General features: G+C 38.7%; 1 protein-coding gene across 1 annotated transcript in view; it reads left to right on the top strand.

The window, feature by feature from the left end:
• The first annotated feature begins 2,269 nt into the window (after positions 1-2,269).
• The window catches only part of LOC140172033 (uncharacterized), a 30,739-nt gene continuing 9,642 nt past the window's right edge, over positions 2,270-23,366 (top strand). Inside the window, exons 1-11 of the mRNA XM_072195379.1 lie at positions 2,270-2,305; positions 2,667-2,694; positions 4,457-4,594; positions 6,528-6,740; positions 10,383-10,535; positions 12,816-13,037; positions 16,089-16,283; positions 17,299-17,847; positions 19,170-19,373; positions 20,234-20,434; positions 21,593-21,772. Coding sequence (XP_072051480.1) covers positions 2,270-2,305; positions 2,667-2,694; positions 4,457-4,594; positions 6,528-6,740; positions 10,383-10,535; positions 12,816-13,037; positions 16,089-16,283; positions 17,299-17,847; positions 19,170-19,373; positions 20,234-20,434; positions 21,593-21,772 — 2,119 coding nt within the window. The remainder of the gene's footprint in view (positions 2,306-2,666; positions 2,695-4,456; positions 4,595-6,527; positions 6,741-10,382; positions 10,536-12,815; positions 13,038-16,088; positions 16,284-17,298; positions 17,848-19,169; positions 19,374-20,233; positions 20,435-21,592; positions 21,773-23,366) is intronic.

The raw sequence follows: 23,366 nt of genomic DNA on the forward strand, positions 1-23,366 counted from the left end.
CTGTATATTAACTATTATTGTTACATTTTAGGCCTATACCTAAAACTTTTAAAGTCATATTAATTCAAACATAACTTTGGTAATACTCACTCGTTTTCATTCGTTGAAACGGCAAAACATACTTACTTTTCCTAACAAATCGAATTAAAATATTTAAAAAAAAATTTAACCACAAAAAGTAAAAAAAAAAATCATTCCAATACCACTAAAATATAATCTCTTGAGTAAACTGACCCCAAACCTGAAACAGGTACCAGCCCCGAATGGGCTGGCGAAAAACGTTTTGTATTTGCCTGGGGTATAATTGTAAATTTCATGAGCGCGAGCTTCTTGTATCGTACTGATCATTTGGGGACAAGTCCATTCACCAAGCCAAATATGCTTTTTGCTTCTTCTCTTCCCCCTGTATTTTAAGGTCGCATGACTCCCTTTTTTTCGGCTACCCATTGACACTTTATAGATATTTATCATCAAAATGCCATAAAATGATACAGACAAATTTCATTGAATTTGGCAAATTTTGGTCTAAATTTTCTACCCTATCATGCCGATGACTTTTTTTTTTTTTTATTGTATCCCATGACAAGTGTCCAGAGTAGCAGAATGACACCCCCACAACATGCCCAATTTCTGAAACAATTGTGCGCGATGTGCGCGAACAAACTACTAGTACTAGGCCTACTAATTCGGTTGACTATGAACTTGAAGTATGATTTATGTGTAAATGTGCGCGAAGTGCTCGAAAATTTTGACTTTCACAGAGGTTGCTCAGAATCGATTTAGGAGAAGCAAACGGTACCCAGGGCTTGTACCGCTTCTCGGAGTCGAATCGAGTCCCTCACATCCTTGCTCCGCTGCGCCACTGCCACTCGCACTGCCACTGAATGACCTCAGTAACCAGTAGAATTTCAGTTGTGTGAGGGGGCAAAGTCAAATTTTCGTCCCTATGATTTGTTAACTTTTTGTCCTATTTTTAGGACAATTTACTCATTGTGGTTCTCATTTTATCCCTGCAAATTTTGTGAGGGGACCCCCTTGACCCCCCCCGGTCCCCGCACTCCGCGCATCCGCGGGTATTCATGCTCGTCGAAAATGGCGCGAAATAAGGGGTGTTTTCAGATGAAGAAACGCGATTCGCGAAACACACAAAAAAGGGGTGTTTTTTTAAACCACATGTTCGCGAAATTGAAAAAAAGGGTATTTTCATCAAGCAGCCTACGCGTTTCTGCCAGAAAAGGGTATATTAGAAATATCGTTCGCATTTTAGCGAAAATAGGGGTATTGTCGAAGGGTAAATAATTCGCGAAATCGCTAAAAAAAGGGGTGTTTTTCCCCTAAAAACTTCGCGAAATGAGATGCAAAAGGGGGTGTTTTTAAAGTTCACCGACAAGCATGAATACCCGCGGATGTGCAGAGTGCGGGGACCGGGGACTCCCCCTGGCTACGCCCCTGAGTGGCACCCTTTCCCTTTTCTGAACGACCTACTTCCCGAAGCCGGTAGACGCATGCTCTTCACTTCCAAAGTAGGGTGCCCCCGATCATACTGGCACAAGGCTGGTAGGTTGGAAATCGAAACAATCGTGCAGAAAATATTTACAGTGCAGTGCAAGTACAAAATAACAACCAGCAATGAAGCTACACGTAGTAGATCACGATGGGCTGTTATAGTCCGAATAATCAGACCCAGAACACTGAAAATATTAATTTCTGACATGATCGTGTACTGGGTCTGAACTGTTTCCATATGAAATCTTGATGGCAAATTGGACAATAGAAGCACATGGTTCTACGTGACAGCTTTTTAATCCCTATTCAGGTTACGTGAATCACGCTATTGTGGACCATCCTTCTGATACTTGAGTGTTTGGACAAGCGGAACGGTTTTTTTGTCTACCTCTCTGTTTGTAAACAAACCAGGAGGTCGAAATCGTCCTCCTCGCCGAATACGAAAGTCAGCGTAATAGTACGGCACTAGGGCTGTTTATTGTTCTCTAGTTCTTTGATTGTTCAGAAATAATAACTTTTTAAGTTTTATACTACAACACGCATAATAGAGTTATGTGATTGGTTAAATATTTCTTCATGGTCGGAAATATTTAACCAATCATAACTTTTTAAAAGTTTTATCCTACAAGCTGTCTTTACGCATGACCAGTACGAAAAATGTGTAGTATATGGTGAGAGATATATGTTGGATGTCTGTGCAAAAACCAGGATGAAAATCATATGAAGACATGTAGGGGTCTATTGCGAAAAGGTCAAATATATCATGAGATTTCTTATAACATTAAATGGCTGCAGGTTGGTGAGTGACACTCATCATATATTAGTATGATAAACCATAAGATGACACAAAAAAATGAAGCTTATGGCACCCAATCTGATGGAAATTTTGCTTACATACACTACAATATTAATGTGTACACTGATGATATGAAAAAATTACGCGGCAAAAAAATCATCACAGAACTGGAATTACAAAGTTTTTTCTTTGTTTTGTTCAGCTCAAAATTAAAAGGCAACATACATGTATCTGACGGTGAAAACTAACATTTTGTGGAAAAGAATTGTTTTTATGGCAATGTTACATTTTGTTTTATTAAGCTTCAAGTTTTAACCCTGGCTGGGTTTTAATTTATATTTTATGAATCTTTTTTTCTTTTCAGGGTCACATTGAAATTGCTCCTGATACAGGTAAGTAAATGCATAAGCTGCCAAGTTATGGTTCACTATGCAGCCAGGACATTTTTTTTTGGCGGGGGGCACATATCAAAACCTTTAGTAACATTTCAGAATCAGTGAATTCACGGCAGACTTGGCCATTCAAAACGCAACAGAAAACTGGCTAAAAATGACCAAATTTTTCTTTAAATCGCCGTCAATTTCGAACTAGTGAACTCAGAATTCTATACCCACGTTTATATTACCTTGAGATATTCTTTAACCCTAAAATTAATTTTTTGAAGCTGTTATAGGTGCTTCCATAAACCCGCCTGAATTTTTTTATTTATTCCATCTTTTCACTCATTTTGTTCCTTTCCCTGCGTGAGATCAAGTTTTTCTGGGTTTTCCTGTCAAACCTGCCCTGTTCCAACAGTCACTCTCTGAAATAGCGCCACGTTATTAAAAAATGTTTTCGGGTTAATCGACTGTATAGACATTTCCCTAATGGTCATCTAAAAATGGTTATGATAGACCTGAATTTAGTCTCGCCAAGCATACAAAAAACTATGGGTACCCCTAATCAGAAGTCAATTCTAGTCCCTTCGATAACTCGCTGGGTCTGCCAGTCTTAGTCACAGCCTATATGGCACAGCATAATTCGCATTACGTGAAATACGACCAAGCGTGAGACTTTATGTGAGACTATACGATCTCATATTTCAGCATGACTCCACACAGCTCGCGTTCATCAAGGTCACTATTGCTTTTCATTGTGTAGTGAATATTATTTTGGGTAAAAAACATGTTACTTTTCACATAGAAAGGTTTTGATATGAAAGGATAAAAATTGTCCAAAATGGTAAATCTGAAATATCCAGCATGTTGTGGAACTGCGTGTCAACTGTTGCTTTTGGGGCAATTCATGGAATCATTTAATATCAAGATCAAGAGCCGCCATAACATACAATCTTATTAATATGAAATTGGGTTAAATTTTTTAAAACCTTATTTTTTGCTATTTTTGTAATGTTTACATAACTCCCAGGGGGAACTCCCGGGGGAACTCAAGTTTGGTTTGGTAGAGGTATACTGCTGGGCCCATCAATATACCAAGTTTTCAAGAAATTTGGACCCATCGATATACCAAGATTCAACATTTTTGGCCAAATTGAACACAAATCACATCCAAATTTCCCCCAAAATTTTGGGGAAATTTTGGCTACAGTGAGTGAGGTAAGTTTTTTGGGAAAAGTTGTGAAAACTTTGGCAATTTGCATTAAATTAAGCTGATAATGTTGATAGTAATGGGTACAAATTTCTTGAAAAAAATGGTATTATTATTATGTGTTCTTTTGGAAAGTACTGTTGTTTTTGGAAAGTGCTGTATAAATATTTGGTTGTATTGTGTTGTATTATATTGTATTGTAATGTATTGTATTGTATTGTATTGTATTGTATTGTATTGTACTGCTGATGTATTGTATTGTATTGTATTATATTGTATATGGATGGGTTCACTTTTAAATTATCAACGACACATCTCTACCCAATCCAAACTTGAGCACCCAACGATAGTGTTGTAGCTCTCGGCCTTGGGTTGAGACCGCCTCAAGACCTTTGCAGGTCTTGGTTTCGTTCTTGGTCTAGGTCTCTGATGGGCAGATCTCTGTCTCGCTCTTGGTCTCAGTTATAGAGGTCTTGACTACAACACTGCTCACTCCCTGGCGATGGACACACCTAATATAGTCTTGTTTTACATTTTATGAACACAAATTTGTTATCTTTTTGTTAGGACCATGTATGAGTCCGGCTCAATGCACAGAGGATCTTTTCTATAATCCAAAGCAGTGTAATGAGATAGGATGTTGGTGTGTCGGTCAGTGTGGTGAGATCTTACCAGGAACTCATGGAGATGCCAATATTGTATGCCGTAAGTATATCTGAATTTTGTGTTAATTTGCTTACTTTGTTTTAAAATAATCATCCCAATTTCATGAAGCTCGTAATCCAAAGATAATGTACTGATTCAGTTAAAGTGCCACTAGAATTTTAGGTGAATATTTGCTGGATTTGGGGTGGGCTTATACTCTTTCAGGAATATTGGCAAGGTGTAGGTGGTCTACATACTCAAGTCAGTACAGTTTTAGTAGATTCAATATCCTCAGTACCAGCATCCTTCAGGTTTATTTTTTGTTTTTCCCAATAAAAGAAAACATAATAGAAACAAATTTGGGCTTTGCCACCCCGAACCTGATACTATCAGTGATAGACGACAAGGTTGACATTGGCAGGGGCGGATTTAGGGGCGCGCGGCCAAGCGCCCCTCTATTTCTTGACTAGCAAAAGGCGCCGGCCTAACTTAAAAATACAAAAAATGAAAGAAATTCAAAAACATGAACAAATTCGGCCATGAACAGCAAACAATGGGCCAAAACCGTTGAGTTTTCGAGGGTAACCCCTTAACACCATTTTTTCAGTTATCGACCAAAAGGCGCCCCTCTATCAAAAATCCCTGGATCCGCCCCTGATTGGGCTATATATCAGTTGAAATCCGTACACCCCCTATGGAAGATGTAATCACAAAGGGGGTGTAGATTTCAAATGTAGGGTAACTCCATTTGAACTTCACACTCCCTGTGTAGAATATTAAGGTAATATCTTTTAGGGGTGTATGGTTTTCAGCTGGAATTTCAGCAAAATATTTTGTAAGATTTTGAAAACAGAGATTTAGATTGAAATATGTTCAGTACATTTTTAAACTTTAAACTTGCTAAAGACAGTCACAAGTGGATCCAGGTGATTTGTTACAAGCAAAACATGATCATGCCCAATTTTGGTTTATGTAGCATCTCAGTCCCCAGATAATGTGACCAGCGTTGCAATCCTGGATTTGGCCAATGGATTGCTTTTAACATTACAATAGGTGGTTTGTGGTGATGATGAGTTATACCAGGAATTACTGTGATTCTGATATCCTATGAAATCGGAGCCAGGAAGGTGGGTGCAAGCTAGTCATGATGATGATGCTTGATCAGCCATTTGGGGTTGCGTAGGCTCTCAGCCACCAGATAATGTGACCAGTATTCAAATCCTGGATCCTGTCTATGACTTGCATAAAGGTGGTTGTGGTTTACACAGTGATATCCTCTCTGATTGGGAAATGATATTCTCAAGGAAATAGATCATTTTTGAGACCTGTTCCCAAAAAATGAGAGGAAAGTTGCAAAAGTTATTTCCAGAATTATGTCCATAATTAAAATGATATAACTTTTCAGGGTTGCTCTCCCACTTGGTCTTCAAAATTTAACATTTCAATGAAGAATTCTTTTGTTTTCTACTGTTTTCTGACATGTACAATAAACCATTTGTCCATTTCTTTCCTGGTGACTTTCCGCTCATTTTGTGAGAACATACAGGTCTCATTTCTGCGGCTTTATTAACCCCATAGGCACTGCTGCCCTTCTTACAGAGCCCCTGTTAATTACATGATATAATCATCTTATTAACCAATCAAACTAGACCTTCTATCTCTTAGCAATTTTAAACGTATCCCCTTCAGTCCTACTGACCATTGTGACCATATCTCTGATTGGCTCAATATATGATACAGGCCTCTTTGTGACCAATCAAAATAGTTCTTAGACGCTAATAATTTGGCCAGTTGTGCCCAAGGGGTTAATTTTACCTCGCTTTTTAAGTGTTTTAGATAATTATGATTTCTTGGTTATCCTTTAGAATACCCTACCATTTTTACATTCACAGTGTATGGGTCGTTCATAAAAGACCCCATTAAAAATCTACAGTGCTAGGGTATTCCAAAAGAAATCTGAATTCTTTATAATTGTTATCATATTTTTTTACAGAGCAAGCAGAGCCCCCATGTCTTGTGGAATACAAGGCTATCCACTCATCTAGATTGGGACAGCTGCTAGGTCGGTTCCGGCCTCGTTGTCATCCAGATGGATTCTACTATCACACACAATGTAGGGAGGGGCAATGTTACTGCACAGACAAATGTGGTAATACAGTCCCTGGTTCAAATCATCCTGTGTACCGCATCAGGGAAAACATTTGTGGTGAGTTGAATGTTGTCATGACATATGTCAGGGAATGATCAGCATAGTTGTGCCAGCAGTATAAGCCATGCAGCCAAAAGTGTTCTATTTAACAATTTTGTAGGACAGATGTTTCAAATGGGACTGATCAACATAGTTGTGCAAGGAGTAAATGAGGGAATTTAAGGCAAACATAAATTTGTAAAAAAGAACTTGAGAAATCAGGAGGCAAACAAAATTTTAGAGTAAACATGAGGGCGTGGAGTGCTATTAATTCTCCAAAAAGTGAGCTCTCCATACACATAGGAATAAATATTTATCAGTCCCTAAGTAAGAGAAGAGAGCATTGATTAGAACCTTTTAATACAAAGATTCCTGGTTCAAACCCAGGGGGGACTCAATTTAAATTTTGGTAGGGATGTGTGGCACCGAGCGCTAAACTTTGGAACCTAAGAACTGATTTTTAGGCAAAATAGGGGCTTGATGAACTGAAATTTCAACATTTTTGTGGGGGTTTGTGAACTAAAATTGGGCCAAATTAAAGGCTTTGGAGCTAACAAATTTTTTCCAAAATTGAACTAAAGAGATTGGCATAGTTTGAGGCTCAATGAACTGGAAAATGATGCAAATGTACACACTTAAAACTACGGGGTCATTTTTGACCCCAGCATAGTTATCAACTAAACACCATACCACTAACGGGGTCATTTTGACCCCATTGGTCGGGGTCATTGCAATGACTACGTATTTGGGTCAAATAGTAACCCCATTGGGGTCAAAATATTACCACATTTCGGGGTCAAATGAAATGACCCCTTCAAAAGGGTTGCCTTATTGGGTTACTTAATGACCTCATTTCGGGGTCAAATGAAATGACCCATTTGAAAGGGTTGTTTTATAGGGTTACTCAATAACCACATTTAGGGGTTGTTTGGATTTTTTTAGTAGGCCTATGGTCATGCTGGTCCCACCAGGACATAAGTGTGTTTCTGCACAGAGAAAGCATTACATAAACAGCAAACTGCAAAATGCATCTGTGTATCACACTCACACACAGTCAGTCATCGCCTATGACAGTTCACGTATTATAAGCTTACATGATATAAGCTTATAACAACTGCAGGTTAAGACACCAGCCACGACAGCATGAAATTGAATGAATCTGCGTGCATAGACAAGGGTCTGTGCATCCTTGCAGTCTCACTTTTCAACTAACTTTTCATATTCCATCATGCAGACAAGCACACACGACAATCCGCTGAGCTGCACAATCAGAACAAATATGGCGCTGATGTGACCACGCCGGAAGCCGATGCACACCGTGTGTGCAAATAGTTCCGAAATGCAAGTCATTATAAAGTTGACAAATTGGGTAACTTCGGTCAAAAAATTAGTTTTATTTATTAATCAACAAACATTAATTGCAGCTCATGTTTAAACTCATTTATGAATTGAGATTTTCAAAGCGGAAGATTGAAACTGATATCAATGCGCCGACGGTATCGGCAAAATGACCACTAAGTTTTTGACCACGTTCGTCGTGGCTAAAATGACCTCGTGAATGTGGTCAAATTAAAACAGTACAACCCCTTGAAGGGTCAAAACAACCCCAAACGTGGTCAATTCAAAATGACCACGGAAAATATAACCCCGTAGTTTTTAGTGTGTAGGCCTTAAGAAACTGCCAGAGAGCCTGAAAAAGACCAGTACCGGTACCACCTTTACATATGAGTGAGCCGGGTTCAAAAGTGAAAATTACAATCCTTGAAAAGAAGTGACTCCAATATATGGTTAGAGAGTATGTACATGTACTTTAATGATGCAATGTGGTCTTTTGGACCATCCTGTGTGTCATATCAGGAAAGTATGTGTGGTAAGTTTGATGTTGCAGAGAAGTGGGCGCTGTGTGTGGTTCACCTTTCAGAGTATGAAGGGTGAAAATTTCTTATTTAATTAGGAGTTCCATTGCATGATTGGGAAGTTGAAAACAGCCCATTAGTCTGAAGGGTCAATAGTGTGAAAAGGGTTGAAGTTAGGGGTTAGGGCCTGGGGCGGAACACTCAACTTTGGAAGTGACGGTATGTGTCTGTCAATAGGCCCCCTCTTTTTGAAGTCGACTATACCCGATGACCCCTTTTTTTGGTTGCGGCTACCCAATGACCCCCTTTTTTCTAGATTTTCTAGAGTAGCATCTTCAAAATGCAACAAAATAATGCAGACAATTTTAAATGTTGCCCCATTTTTTTCAAAATTATGCCGAAACTTTCGCTCCATTTTTTCAAAATTTTCTACCCCATGACCCTTTTAAAATTTTATACTCAATGACCCCCTTTTTTCCAACTTTTATACCCAATGACCCCCTATTTGATTTTGTTTGTACCCAATGACCCCCTTTTTTATGATAACACTTTGAACCTGATAGGCCCCTACTTCGCGACGCCGGTAGGCACATACCCGTCACTTCTAAAGTTGAGTGCCCCCTGGGTTAGGGCATTCTAGGTTAAGATTAGGGTTAGTGTTAGGAATAAGAATAGGTTAGGATTATATGAAGAATTAGGATTAGAGTTATATTGGTTAGGTTTTAGGTTAAGATTTTGTTCAGGATTAGGGTTTAAGTTATAGGCCTACTACACTGTAAAAGTCATAGAACACTTGACACTAGTGTTCTGTCTCTGTTTCCAAGATTAGTAATATGAAAAGATGTTTGCATATCCATACTAAAATTTGCTTTAAATAGTGTCTCCTTACCTAGCACTATCACAAAAAGGAAACTTTGTTACATTAATATTTGATTTTGAAAAATAAGACAACATTTTTAAAACTTAAAAACATATGTAACACCTTTTGAACAGTTGACACATGTTCAAATTTCCTTATGTCTTTCTTTGTTTCATTTGAACACTGGTGTTCTTGTATATAGCTTAAACACTGATGTTCTGAAATATTTTAGAACACTTATTACACATGCATGTGTCATGTGTTCAATTGTATCTTATGAATACGTCTCAGGTGTTCACACTACTGTTTTCTAAATAAGATGAACATGTGTCATGTGTTAAAAAACCGTTACATTAATGAAAACGTTCCATGTGTTCTGGCAAATTTACAGTGTAGGCTTGTGTAAGGGTGAAAATTAGGGTAAGGGTATATAGGGTTTATAACTACGTTATTGGGTTTTTGGACAAATGACCCTTTGGACTATCAGCCTGTAAATTAGGAAGCTGTGTATAGTAATCACCCAGAGTGATCAATAGCAATGTTGGCACAATGTCAGTTTTAATTGAGAAATGGGAAAAAATATTTTGGTAGTATTGTTCAGTTAAGTATTTTGGTAGTCAGTTTCGTTGCGTAAAATATAACTTTCCGGCAGTCCTAAAGAAAAGGATTTCATAACTTTTTAGGTGCTCCCTGCATGTTTTATATAGGCCTACATGCTCAAATGTCAAAAGTGCCACCACTGCAGATCAGTGACATAGTGTTATTGGGGCATGGGGACATGTGTGTTGACCCTTCAAAGAGAAAATTACCAAAAATCAGTTCTTTTAAGTGCCCTCTTCATCTGTAGCTTATACTTCACTTCATCTGTGTAGCTTATACTACAATTATCACAGATGTAACCTATTTCTCTTACAACTCTTTCAATGTGAATATTATTTTCTACAGCCTGTCCTAATGATGACTATGCCTACAGCTGTCCTTACGACCCATGTGAGGGCGTTGTTTGCGAGGCGTATCCTGATGCTGTTTGCAAAGCTTCAATTTGTGGTGGATGCAAAGCTGAGTTTTCACTGGATGGAGCTGTTGTGGAATGTGGTGGTAAGATGTGCCTTATTACTCATTATTCATATTAATTGTATTAAAGGAGTATTTCGTGATCCTAGCATCCTCTTTTTATGACATTTTTCAGTACATATCCACAAAAAAAGCCTATTCCTAAAATTTTAGTTGATTCCGATTTTGCGTTTGCGAGTTCTGCATGATTATGTGTATTACACTGCTCCATAGACAATGCATTGTAATTTCGTTATGGTATACCAGAACGAAATTCAAATTTCACAATATCTTTGCTAAACGAATTAATCTGCAAGAAATATTTTGTACATAAACATTATGTATCCAGAGGTTTCCAGTGATATAAAAATCTCAACTTTTTTTGAGAAAGTGGGGGGATGAGGCTATGGATCACGAAATGCCCTTTTAATTGAAGCTAATATGGGAGTACTCGGCACTGGTGACCATAGGAGGATGTGTCCACAAACACGGGTTTCATTTCGGGCCTTGGGTATATCAATGACCCCTTTTTTTGAAGCCAATTTTTTGGTATATGGATGGATCATTTTACAAAATTTTTCCAATATTTGCAATTTTTGAACAATTTTTGATCCACTTTCAAATTCTCAGCGGCAGACCCTACCCAAACCAAACTTGAGTACTAGGAGAAATAATGCCTTATGAGGCAACCTGGAAAACCAATAATTCCCAGACTGACTGTGGTTCGGATTAAAAAAATCTACAGATCTGGTGGGCAGATCATAGAATATATTGTTATTGATGGGTTGGGCCGGGCAGGGGTTTTCACAAAAAATGAAAGAGAAAATCTAGGGGGAAAAGGAAAAGAAAAGGGGCAAGGAGTCCCTTTTCCACCAAAATTCACCCTGATCATTGGCCAAAATCATTGTGTAAAATACAAAATTTTTGTGTGTGCTGCGTGCACACGTTATCACAATAAAGCCCTTTTCATCTGATCATGGGCAAAAATAATGTCAAATACAAATTATCCCCAACTAGAGGTATACCCGTATGGCCGTATGCTACGGAGCCTTTTACCCTTCAAAACCCACAGTGGAAGACATTGGCTTAATATAGATTTTACCAAGTTCAAGTACATGAATCAGAATGCGTCAGAGCTATTTATAGAACACAGGCAGCAAGTGCAATTGTTTATACCATGGTCACTGACTTTTGAAAATGCACATTTTCGCGGATTTTGAGCCCAATCCTTTACCGATCGCAACCAAATGTGATCCCCGCATTCCACCGAAAGTAGCTTAGGACACTCCCCATATTTTCCTTGATCTCTCGTATAAATTACAGCCCAATCGGACCAAGTTTAAAATTGACCTTCGACCTCCGATTTCGACCGAAGGTAGTGTAGGACACTCCCCATATTTTCCTTGATCTCCCATATGAATTACAGCCCAATCGGACCAAGTTTAAAATTTGACCTTTGACCTTCGACCTCCGATTTCGACCGAAGGTAGGGTAGGACACTCCCATATTTTCCTTGATCTCCGTATGAATTACAGCCCAATCGGACCAAGTTTAAAATTTGACCTTCGACCTCCGATTTCGACCGAAGGTAGCTTAGGTCACTCCCGTATTTTCCTTGATCTCCCGTGATGAATTACAGCCCAATCGGACCAAGTTTAAAATTTGACCTTTGACCTTCGACCTCCGATTTCGACCGAAGGTAGCTTAGGACACTCCCCATATTTCCCTTGATCTCCTGTATGAATTACAGCCCAATCGGACCAAGTTTAAAATTTGACCTTTGACCTTGAGCTCCGATTTTGACCGAAGGTAGCTTACGACACTCCCGTATTTTCTGCATCCCCAGTGCGAATTTGGCGAGGCTGGGATCAAAACTGACGGAGCCTTTAACACACATACATACACGCAAACACGCATACAACATAAGGCAAATTATAGTAAGATAAAGCCTTTTTTGAAACTGGAAGACATGCACACTAGTATCTCTGCCCCCCCCCCCTGAGCAAAACAAAGTAAACATTTCCACCTGGGATGTGAGAACTAAGTGAGAACACTAAGATTGTCAAGTGATTGCAAACTACACATTGAGTTTAGTAACTTCGCATTAGTTGAGTGGGAGTGGTTATAATATGGATTCATCAGTCATCATTCTTAGTTCTGTTTAGTGGTAGTTGAATTCTTTTGAAGCAGCAAGATGTCCTTGCATAGTGGGATCATAAAATGATCACTTTTTTAGCCCTTATGCCATGCAGCTTGAGGTAATAACAAAATGTATTTCTGTCATGATGTCTTTTTAAAAACATTTCTTGTTGGTTTTCTTAACAGTTCAGGAACTTACCGCGTGTACAGACCTTACTTCTGGCAAACAGTACCCACTAGATTCTGAGTTTGAACGTGGTTGCGAAGTATGTCTATGTACATCATCTGGAGAGATAGTCTGTGAAGATAAACCTTGCCCACCAATGCAAGCTGGCGGTCCTGAGGGATGGTCCTGTAACAGTATGGTACCACGTGGGGGCTGCTGTGAACGACTGGGTTGTATGATACGTAAGTGGAATAACTTTAAACCATATTCTCTCTAATTAACGGCCTCAATTTTCCAAAATGAGGTATTAATTGGAGATTGGAGACTACATGTACTACAGTGCCATCTATCAACAATCAAAGTCTCCGTGTATTGCATGCTGTGAATCTTCGCATATTCATGAGGGCCGATTGGTCCATTGTTCCGTGTCTAACAAACACACCAGCATTGTGTGCAACTTTTTGTGCCTTCGCGATTACGCGATTAGAGGTTAATAACTGCGCGCCGGTTATTTGGAGGCATTGTGAAAAATCTAAACATTTTGCCTTTGGAACCGAGGAATATCCCGAGGGCGTAGCCCGAGGATATTCCGAGGTCCAAAGCAAAATGTTTAGATTTTTCACAATGCCCGATATATATTACCGATGCAAAGTTATTAACCTCATTCATAACTTTCGTCACTTTAATCTCTTCACCTTACAAAATAACACCAAATTTTGCTCAAAAGTTTATAAAAATAGATGATTTTTGCATCTTCCCTTTCCAAAAATCGATCAGGCTAAAACAGAACGACCAATAACAAAAGTGCGTATCAGAATCTGTGCAAATATGGTAGCGCGCAATCCAAATACGGCAGCCAGCGCGCGCGCAGTTTGTTGGACGCACAATACTGCGAACGCGGAAGTCAATTGTGTGCGACATTGGAACAATTACGCATTTTGCGGTCAATTGTGAGATATTAATGACCTCGATTGGCGTTCGCGTTTTTGCAAATAATAAAATATGATTGGATCGCATGCATCGCGTTTATTAATGAGGTTATGAATAGACCGTAAAATATGCGGTAAGTGCATAGCAGTTTTGCCTGTCGCATTTCATGGAACAATCAGCCCTCATTTACAGGTGATGCTGAGACCTTGACTGCTTGTACATGGTTTGTTATCTTTTTTGTTCATGCTGTAAACACTGTAGATGGCCACTGCCACATGGATATCATGAAATCGGAGATCAGTGATCAAAAATACAGGTACTGTATGGTATTTTGACAGCATATATTGTACAGTTTGTTTGATAAAAATAGTGGGGCATTTATTAAAGAGGCTTAATTAATTAGAGAGAATATACCATATGTAGTGAAATATAATAGGTGTGACATTGGAATGTTGCTAGCAGTGGCGGCACCAGAGGGGAAAATTCACCCAGTCAGAATTCTTTCCCCAAGTTCCCCCCTAGTAAAAACCAATCCAAAGTAATTTCCACTTTTTACAGTAATTTTGTTGATTATGGCAAAAGGAAGTAACATGTAAGTGAATATCAGATACACCAAGTTACCATATTATTAGGCAATAGAAACAAATTAGTTTGATCTTTCGATTGACCATCGATGCTTGGTCGATCCTTAATAATGAAATCAATTAAATTACTATTTTTAATTGTGATAATATATGAATCTTTAGCTGTATTGACAATGATCAATATTAATTTAGCATTAATTCTGACTAATTAGTTGTTAGTTCATTAAAAACAAGCATCGAAGCAGCATAGACGGTCGATCCAAACACCGAAAAAATTTGTTCCTGGTGTCAATGTTTGGCAAAATGGTCCATTTCTTGTGACACTTTTGAAATACGTACCTAATAGCTCTACAATAACTGTTCTAAAACTAATTAAGATTAGATCTAATGCAATATAAACATAAACATTTATAAGTTTTGAACCAGTCCATTAGATCAAGGGGTTTTGTTTTGTGGAAATCACTAGGTAAAGTCAATATAGGTCTTGCATAAATTTGTTTTTTGAAAGCTGACAAAATTGAAATTTTGAAATTCGACAGCGAAGTGGTTACGTAACTCCCTGGTAACTGGATCACGCACCTTTCGGAACTGGTAGTACACGCCATAGACTTTGTGTTGCGATCATTTTGATCATGGTGGAGAACTCAAAAGCGTGATCCAGTTGACATAGTGATAATCGGATTACACATAACACTTCGCTGGCGAATATTAAAATAATTTCATTAAAATGAGTGCACACAAGTGTTTCTCTTCTCTTGTTCTCCAATAATTTCTCTTTCGATACCCGGGGGTGAGCCCATTTAAAAAGGGCTTTATACGTTACTGATAACTAAAGGTGCTAGAATGAACTGGTGATTTTCTTTGTTTACCTCATTTGTTCGGCTTGAAATTAAAAAGGGGATATGTGATAGTGAAACTGTGTGGACTAATGAAATGACAGAAATGGTAGAGTGGACTTCTTTGTCATGTTTGAACTGTCGTATTCATTCCAATAAGCGCCCATATCCCAATAAGCACCCACCCAGGGTATTTCAATTTGCTAAAGGGTACCATTTGAAGTGACGTATAGACGTCGATACAGTGAAATAGCTGGGGGACTGCAAGTCTTGTGTAAACTTGCAAAACATTAGCATGATTCTCGAATGTAAGTTCATACGTGCTGGTAATAAACAATTTCCAAAAGTTTAAACTGACTTTCAGCACAAAAATTCACTAACCTTGAATTTTCGATGTGTGACACACATCTTCATCAGAAGAAGTCCTAAGATGTTGTGATGGACTTGCCCATTTGTTGACCATTGGTGACTTTTGGTCGAATGAGGGCGTTGTATAAGGTTGGCAATTCCAGTCCTTGATCGCGATTTAGTTCTGGCGATTTTTTCTTGCTCTGGATGGCCTCCCAATTAGCATGATTAGAACGTCTAGAGAACTACTCAGAACGTCTCAGGACCGTTTTATAACATACGTAAATTCATCTCTAATAAACGCCTCTATGACAAAATTAGGTAAACCAGGTAAAAAATAAGCGCCCACCAAAATAACTTTGTTAAGCGCCTGGGCGCTTATTGGAATGAATCTTGTAATATTGTACCAAAATGCTGCTTGATATAACTTATTTCACTAAAACATGTGCCACTTTTGCCAAAAATTGTTTTATTTTTCCCAACAGTTGTTTAATTTTTCCAACAGATGTTTTACTTTTTTCAACAGATGTTTTATTTTTTCCAACAGTTTTTACTTTTGCCACAAATTCCATAGATTGTGTTTTTTGATCCACAGCTCTAAGTGAATGTCCACCTAATACACCAGTAGCTTCATGTGCCCGCAATGAGTGTTTAACAGCAACATGTGACGCCTATCCAGATGCTATTTGTGCTATGAGTTTCTGTGGGAGAGATGCTTGTACTGCAATATTTGTTGACAAAGACAAGAATAGATTGGATTGTACTGTATCCGATCAGGGGCCTGCAAGAGGTAAGGGCCATCATTAGACTTTGAGGGGTGGGCAGGACAAGATTATGTACAGATACATGTTTGCGCAGTGGTTGAGGTTGTGTCTTAGAATTGCCACAGCTTCAACTTGTTGTGCATTTCTTAAGGTCTGTATGCACGAAACAACTAACTTTAGACCTGGTCTAACTGTGAATATTCCGAGGTTCAAAGCAAAATGTTTAGATTTTTCACAATGCCGGACATATTTCAGATGCAAAGTTATTAACCTCATTCATAACCGTCAATTTAATCTCTTCACCTTACAAAATAACACAAAATTTTGCTCAAAAATTTATTAAAATAGATGATTTTTTTACCCCTTCCTTTCCAAAAATTGATCAGGCTAAAACAAGACGACCAATATTGAAAAAGTGCGTATCACAATCTGTGCAAATATGGTAGCGTGCAATCCAAGTACGGCAGTCAGCGCGCTCAGTTTGTTCGACGCACAACAACACGCAAACGACGGTCAATTGTGTGTGACATTGGAACAATTACACATTTTGCAGTCAATTGTGAGATATTAATGACCTCGATTTGCGTTCGCGTTTTCATGAGTCTTTGAGTGCCTGAAATGACCTAAAATGGCCAAAAATGAGATAATAGGCTCTTTCCAGCCTTTTCTAGTCCTCATCTCCATAGACTTTGCATGTAAAATGAAAAGGTCCATAAGAACTACATTCAAGTTTTAAGCTAAATGGATGCTGGGAAGGTAAACATGTTATTACATGTAGGGAGCTGACCCTTACACAACATTATACAGAGTCTGGCCTCAAGTTTCTTTGAAAAAGAGATGGCCATTCCTGCCTGTGAACACAGATATCACTTTTACCTTTTACTGTAGTGTGAACTCTTAGCTTTTCCAGGCTGAGACTTTGATTAACAATGATGTGGATAGACTTTGTAAAAATGCTCTTTCAATTTTTGCCAAAAAATCTTGAAGCTAAAAGAAAAAACTAATTAAAATCTCCATTTTCTCCCCTTCATTCCCATCTAGAGCCATCTGATTTGATTAATCCAGTCACAAGTATTCCCACATTGCCAATAACAACCACAGTAACAACATGTATACCAATCACATGCTCCAATGGCTGTGGACCATCTGGACCATTATTTGTCAACGGCTGTGAGACGTGTGAATGCATAGATGCTCCAGCACCTTCAACTACTATAACTACGCCAACTACAACAACATGCCCACTTATAACTTGTGGCAATGCATGTGGATCATCGGGACGGAGAGTCATTAATGGCTGTGAGACATGTGACTGTGTAGATGCTCCTGCACCTCCAACTACGATACCGACAAAAATGTGCCCACTTATTACTTGTGGCAATGCATGTGGATCATCAGGACGGAGATTCATCAATGGCTGTGAGACATGTGAATGTGTGGACGAGCCAGTGACAGCGCCACCAACTACTATACCACCAACAACGTCCCCATGCCCACTGATAACTTGTGCCAATGCATGTGGTTCGTCTGGTAGGATGATAATCAATGGATGCATGTCATGTGAATGTATTGATTCACCTGTTACACCAGGTAAGGGTAATTTTGGGTGTGGTCAAATGAGAGGGGTGTGGTCAGTAGTGGTCTTTCATACATTGCCAATGCATGTGGTTCGTCTGGTAGGAAGATAATCAATGGATGCATGTCATGTGAATGTATAGATTCACCTGTTACACCAGGTAAGGGTAATTTAGGGCGTGGTCAAATGAGAGGGGTGTGGTCAGTAGTGGTCTTTCATACATTGCCAATGCATGTGGTTCGTCTGGTAGGAAGATAATCAATGGATGCATGTCATGTGAATGTATAGATTCACCTGTTACACCAGGTAAGGGTAATTTAGGGCGTGGTCAAATGAGAGGGGTGTGGTCAGTAGTGGTCTTTCATACATTGCCAATGCATGTGGTTCGTCTGGTAGGAAGATAATCAATGGATGCATGTCATGTGAATGTATAGATTCACCTGTTACACCAGGTAAGGATAATTTAGGGCGTGGTCAAATGAGAGGGGTGTGGTCAGTAGTGGTCATTCATACATTGCCAATGCATGTGGTTCGTCTGGTAGGAAGATAATCAATGGATGCATGTCATGTGAATGTATAGATTCACCTGTTACACCAGGTAAGGGTAATTTAGGGCATGGTCAAATGAATTTTGATACAGATGCCTCACCAAGAGTCTTTAGTCATGTCAGCTGGGGGAAATGCACCCATTTTGGTAAATACCTGGAAATGCACCTAATAGGGGTAACTGATAGAGGGTTACTGAAACAGGCAATAACAATATGGCTAAATATAGTAAAATGAAACTTTTTTGTAAAATTAAAATTGATTAATAACACCCCCCTAGATTCTTGAGCATCCTGGCAAAAAAATAGAGATCAACAATTTAAAAAAATCTGTCTCGCCTGATTATGGCGAGCAGAACTTTTTTGAGCAGTTGGGGGAATTGTGATACGTGTCCCCCACTTCTGAAAACCTGCACATATGATACTGGGTGTGGTCGAATGAAAGTGTGTGGCCATTCATGCATTGCCAATGTGCGCTAAAATATTTTCTATTTAGCATATAATTTTGAATTCAAGTTTGCATATGAATATGTGTTCACAGACTTCTTTTATTTTGGGAGTTTCAACCCCCTCAAGAAGCTATTTTTAATTGGTTATGAAGAAAAATTTCAGTCAAAATCAATTCACTTTGGCTAAAAAATGGCTGTTTTTAATTTCATGCAGCTAAAAATAAAATAAAAAATCCCCAAAATGCCAAATAGGATAGGTTGGTCGGTCCGTAGAACTAGTTTTTTGTTTCATTGCTTAATGCCTAATGCCATACATTTTTCTTTGCTTTTTTCTGTTCTCAGCTTCTGATGGATGCGCAGACTCGGATGGTCAAATCCATGCGATTGATTCTGACTGGAAGCCAAGCCCTTGCTTACACTGCTACTGTAGTACTGATTTGCAAATCCTATGCTCTGACATCCAATGTGAATATCCACCTTCATATTGTACTGTTGAACCTGTGCAGAACCCAGATGAATGCTGCCCAAGAGTCACATGTCCTGATGGTAGGCCACCTTATAAGTCTTATACCCATGTATACTAGGTTCACAAACATGACAATCTTGAGAACACAATTCCTTAACCCCAATATGCTTGCTTTGGATGTGTTGGGTACAAAAACTCATGTATTACAAATTTGAGCTTTGCTTGTTAAATGGGGGTCATTGAGCTATGCCATTGGGTATGAGATTCTAAACATGCTCATCTGTCAGGACACAGTTCTTTAACCCCAATATGTTTGTGCATTAACAGAATGACCTTTGAATATGGTGGGTACAAAAACTCATGTTCCACAATTTGAGATCAAAATTTGAGCTTTGCTAGTTTAATATGGTTCACTGAGCTATGCCTTTGGGATTGAGGTCTTTATTGTTCTTAGTGTCACTAAAACTATTTAACTAATTGAAACTTGTCAATAATCTACAGGTTTATGTAAAGCAAGGCCCGTATGTGCGGCAGCACCTCCTCCAAACAAAATCTGCAAAGGTCTTGCTATTTCTTTTTTCAATAAGTTGGAGAAAAATTGACAAAAAATCATTCTGCGCAAGCACACTATTCATTTGAGAAAGGTCCACTTAGAGGCCTATATATAAGGCTGCTTATAAAAGTGTTTTAATATTATTGTTAAAACTTTATGATGTTTTCAAGTCAGTCTGCTTCTGAAGTAAAAGGCAGTTCAGTGGAAGCTTGTTTAAAACTCAATGTCAGGGTGTTAACAGGATTTTGTGTTATCAGGTCTGTATAATGTATAACATATATGAATGGGACCAAGGCAGTTACGCTAGTGCCCTGGTTCAAAGTGTCCCGACTGCAAAAGCTCAGACTGCAAATTTTAATACCGATTCATTTATAATGCTTTAACCAGGATGTTTTGATTTCAACGGCCAATTCCGCTCTATCAGTGAGGAGTATGAAGATGGATGCCAACGTTGTATATGCACACACCTAGGAGAACCTATCTGTCATAATATCCCATGTGAGCCCCCACGTGATGAACCCCCTGCTGGATGCCAGTATATGACACCCCCTGGTGGCTGCTGCCCTACTAGATTGGCATGTACAGAACGTAAGTCAATTCAACATTCCATGTGAACCTCCACGCAACGAACCCCCTGCTGGATCCCAGAATGTGACACCCCTAGTGGCTGCTGCCTTACTAGATTAGCATGTACAGAACGTCATTTCATAACGTTCCATGTAAACCCCCACACGCAACGAACCCCCTGCTGGATGCCAGTATGTGACACCCCCTGGTGTCTGCTATCAATTTAGGCAACTATACACTGATTTTATTTAAGTTTTCAACATTCAAATTTTGCCATTGTAACATAGTGGGCTATTCCAGTTAAAATTCATACATCTGATACCATCATGCATTGCAGTATATCTGCTTGCTCCATAGCAAATGTATACAAAATATAAACAAGAGCTGCTTAGATATTGAGAGCTATGGATAGTTTCACAATACTTTAGGGGTCATATTTTTGCAATCAAAAGTCTAAGCTTCCCTGATTTAAGCTAGTTATTTAAAGTTGAAGTGAGGTATTTTGTGTATGTTTTCTATGGCACATTCAGTTCTATTATGGTACCGCAAAGCATAATGGGATACTCCCTTCAGCTGCTGTGTCCCCTATGGATGACATGACCTTAATTTCCAACATAGAGGATGTGAATTTCAAATGGTGTTATATGAGTGGGCGACTCTATTTGAATTCAACAAAATTGTCTTCCATAGGGGGTGCATGGATTTCACCTGGAATCGGGCCTGAATAGCTCATGTATGTAAAAGAGGAACCTGAAAGTGTTTCTTCCATTTATAACCATGTTTCAAAAAAAAGTTTGTTTTCTGTAGGCAGCAGACATTTAATTTTAGGGGCTCTTTTTACTCATTTCAATTTTTTATTTGACAAATCCAGAAAAAAAGTACATTTTGTTTAACAATTTTCATATATAACCTATTCTGCACTGATTTGACGATAATTATTGAGGCATATGTTACCGTACATGTACATCAGGAAATACATCCTTAAAAAATAATTAAAATTTACCATTTTGGTTTTCAGGCCCCTACAGGAAACAAACTTGTTTTTTTAGCCTAATGTCACCTTGAGTGCTAAAACTGCACTTTTATTGCAGACTCTGTCATAGAAAATGACAATTGTGAAGAAAATATCACATTCTGTAATTTTCTTTTTATTATTATATAATTTATCTTTTGTTACAGCTGAGAGCAAGTGCCGTGGTCCTATTGCTCAATGTTTTTCCAATGCTTGTCTTGATGCTACATGTGAACGCTATCCTGATGCTAAATGTGTCATAAGTTTCTGTGGCTTCAGACCTTGTCAAGCTATATTCTATGATGAAAATGATAAAGAATTAGACTGCACACCTGTTAAACCAGAAGGTTAGTAAGTGTGCTGGGGTGTGGGTGCGTATTTGTGTGTGAGAGTGGGGTGTGGGTACATTATACATACATCATTAGTTTATGTGGCTTCAGACCGTGTCAAGCCATCTTCTATGATGAAAATGATAAAGAATTGGATTGCTCTCCTGTTAAACCAGAAGGTTAGTAAGTGTGCTGGGGTGTGGGTGCGTATTTGTGTGTGAGAGTGGGGTGTGGGTATGGATACATACATCATAAGTTTCTGTGGCTTCAGACCCTGTCAAGCTATCTTCTATGATGAAAATGATACAGAATTAGACTGCTCACCTGTTAAACCAGAAGGTTAGTAAGTGTGCTGGGGTGTGGGTGCGTATTTGTGTGTGAGAGTGGGGTGTGGGTACGGATACATACATCATAAGTTTCTGTGGCTTCAGACCGTGTCAAGCCATCTTCTATGATGAAAATGATAAAGAATTAGACTGCTCTCCTGTTAAACCGGAAGGTTAGTAAGTGTGCTGGGGTGTGTGGGTGCGTATTTGTGTGTGAGAGTGGGGTGTGGGGTACATTATACATACATTATTAGTTTCTGTGGCTTCAGACCGTGTCAAGCCATCTTCTATGATGAAAATGATAAAGAATTGGATTGCTCTCCTGTTAAACCAGAAGGTTAGTAAGGGCGCGTTCTCACTATGCCTGTTTGATACCAGGACGTGGACTCGATCCTACATCGAGTCCACTTCCAAGCATAGTGAGAACGCGAAATAAGTGGTCTCGATCCTACATCCAGGATGTAGCATCGAGACCACCTCATTAAGGTAGTCTCGTACCTGGGACGTGGTATCAAACAGCATAGTGAGAACGCGTTTACAAGTGGACTCGATCCACTTATACCGGAAATGCTCTATGCACGACCTTGATGGCCGGCGTTGTACTATAGGCCTATACAATATACAGTCTACATTTTATAATTTTCCATTATAAGATTTAAACATATGCATTTTCAACTTTAAAAATTCATAGCTGGTATTATAGAACAAATTTCTACAGGCTCAGTTTATTTCATGTAGTAATTTACAAAATTTATTTTTTATGTGGAAACAGCTCGGGGAAAGTGGCTATACACGGAAGTTCGTTTGAGATGCTTGCCGTAGTTTGATGAGCAGCATGCTTCTCGTGCAGTGTGAAAACAACGGCATCGCGGCAAGATACAGTTTTTATCCAGTTTCAGAATTAAACAAAACGACTTTGAACTTCAAAAGGATATTATTCAGGTGTAATATATTCATTTTTGAGGTGTACATTTTGCTAGACTGAGTCAAAATTACCAATCAAAAATAGTATTTTCGATGGTGATTTAGAGGTTGTGTTGCGTGTAAATCGGCGTGCTTGACCAAAATCAGAAATAACAACCCGATGTATTTCTCTCATTTTACACGTATAGGCCTAATATAAAATAATAGTTTTTAGAGCGTTTTATTTCAGATCTTTCCAAATTATACATATCACCAAATAACATATCCATAGATTGCAGAAATATATCAGGGGGCCTGGAAATAAAAAATGATCTTTCAAAATTGATAGTTTGATTTGTGCTGTGAGTTCGGCTGGGCTCAAA

The sequence above is a fragment of the Amphiura filiformis genome, chromosome 15 (assembly GCF_039555335.1).
Source record: "Amphiura filiformis chromosome 15, Afil_fr2py, whole genome shotgun sequence".
In the NCBI taxonomy this organism is placed as follows: domain Eukaryota; kingdom Metazoa; phylum Echinodermata; class Ophiuroidea; order Amphilepidida; family Amphiuridae; genus Amphiura; species Amphiura filiformis.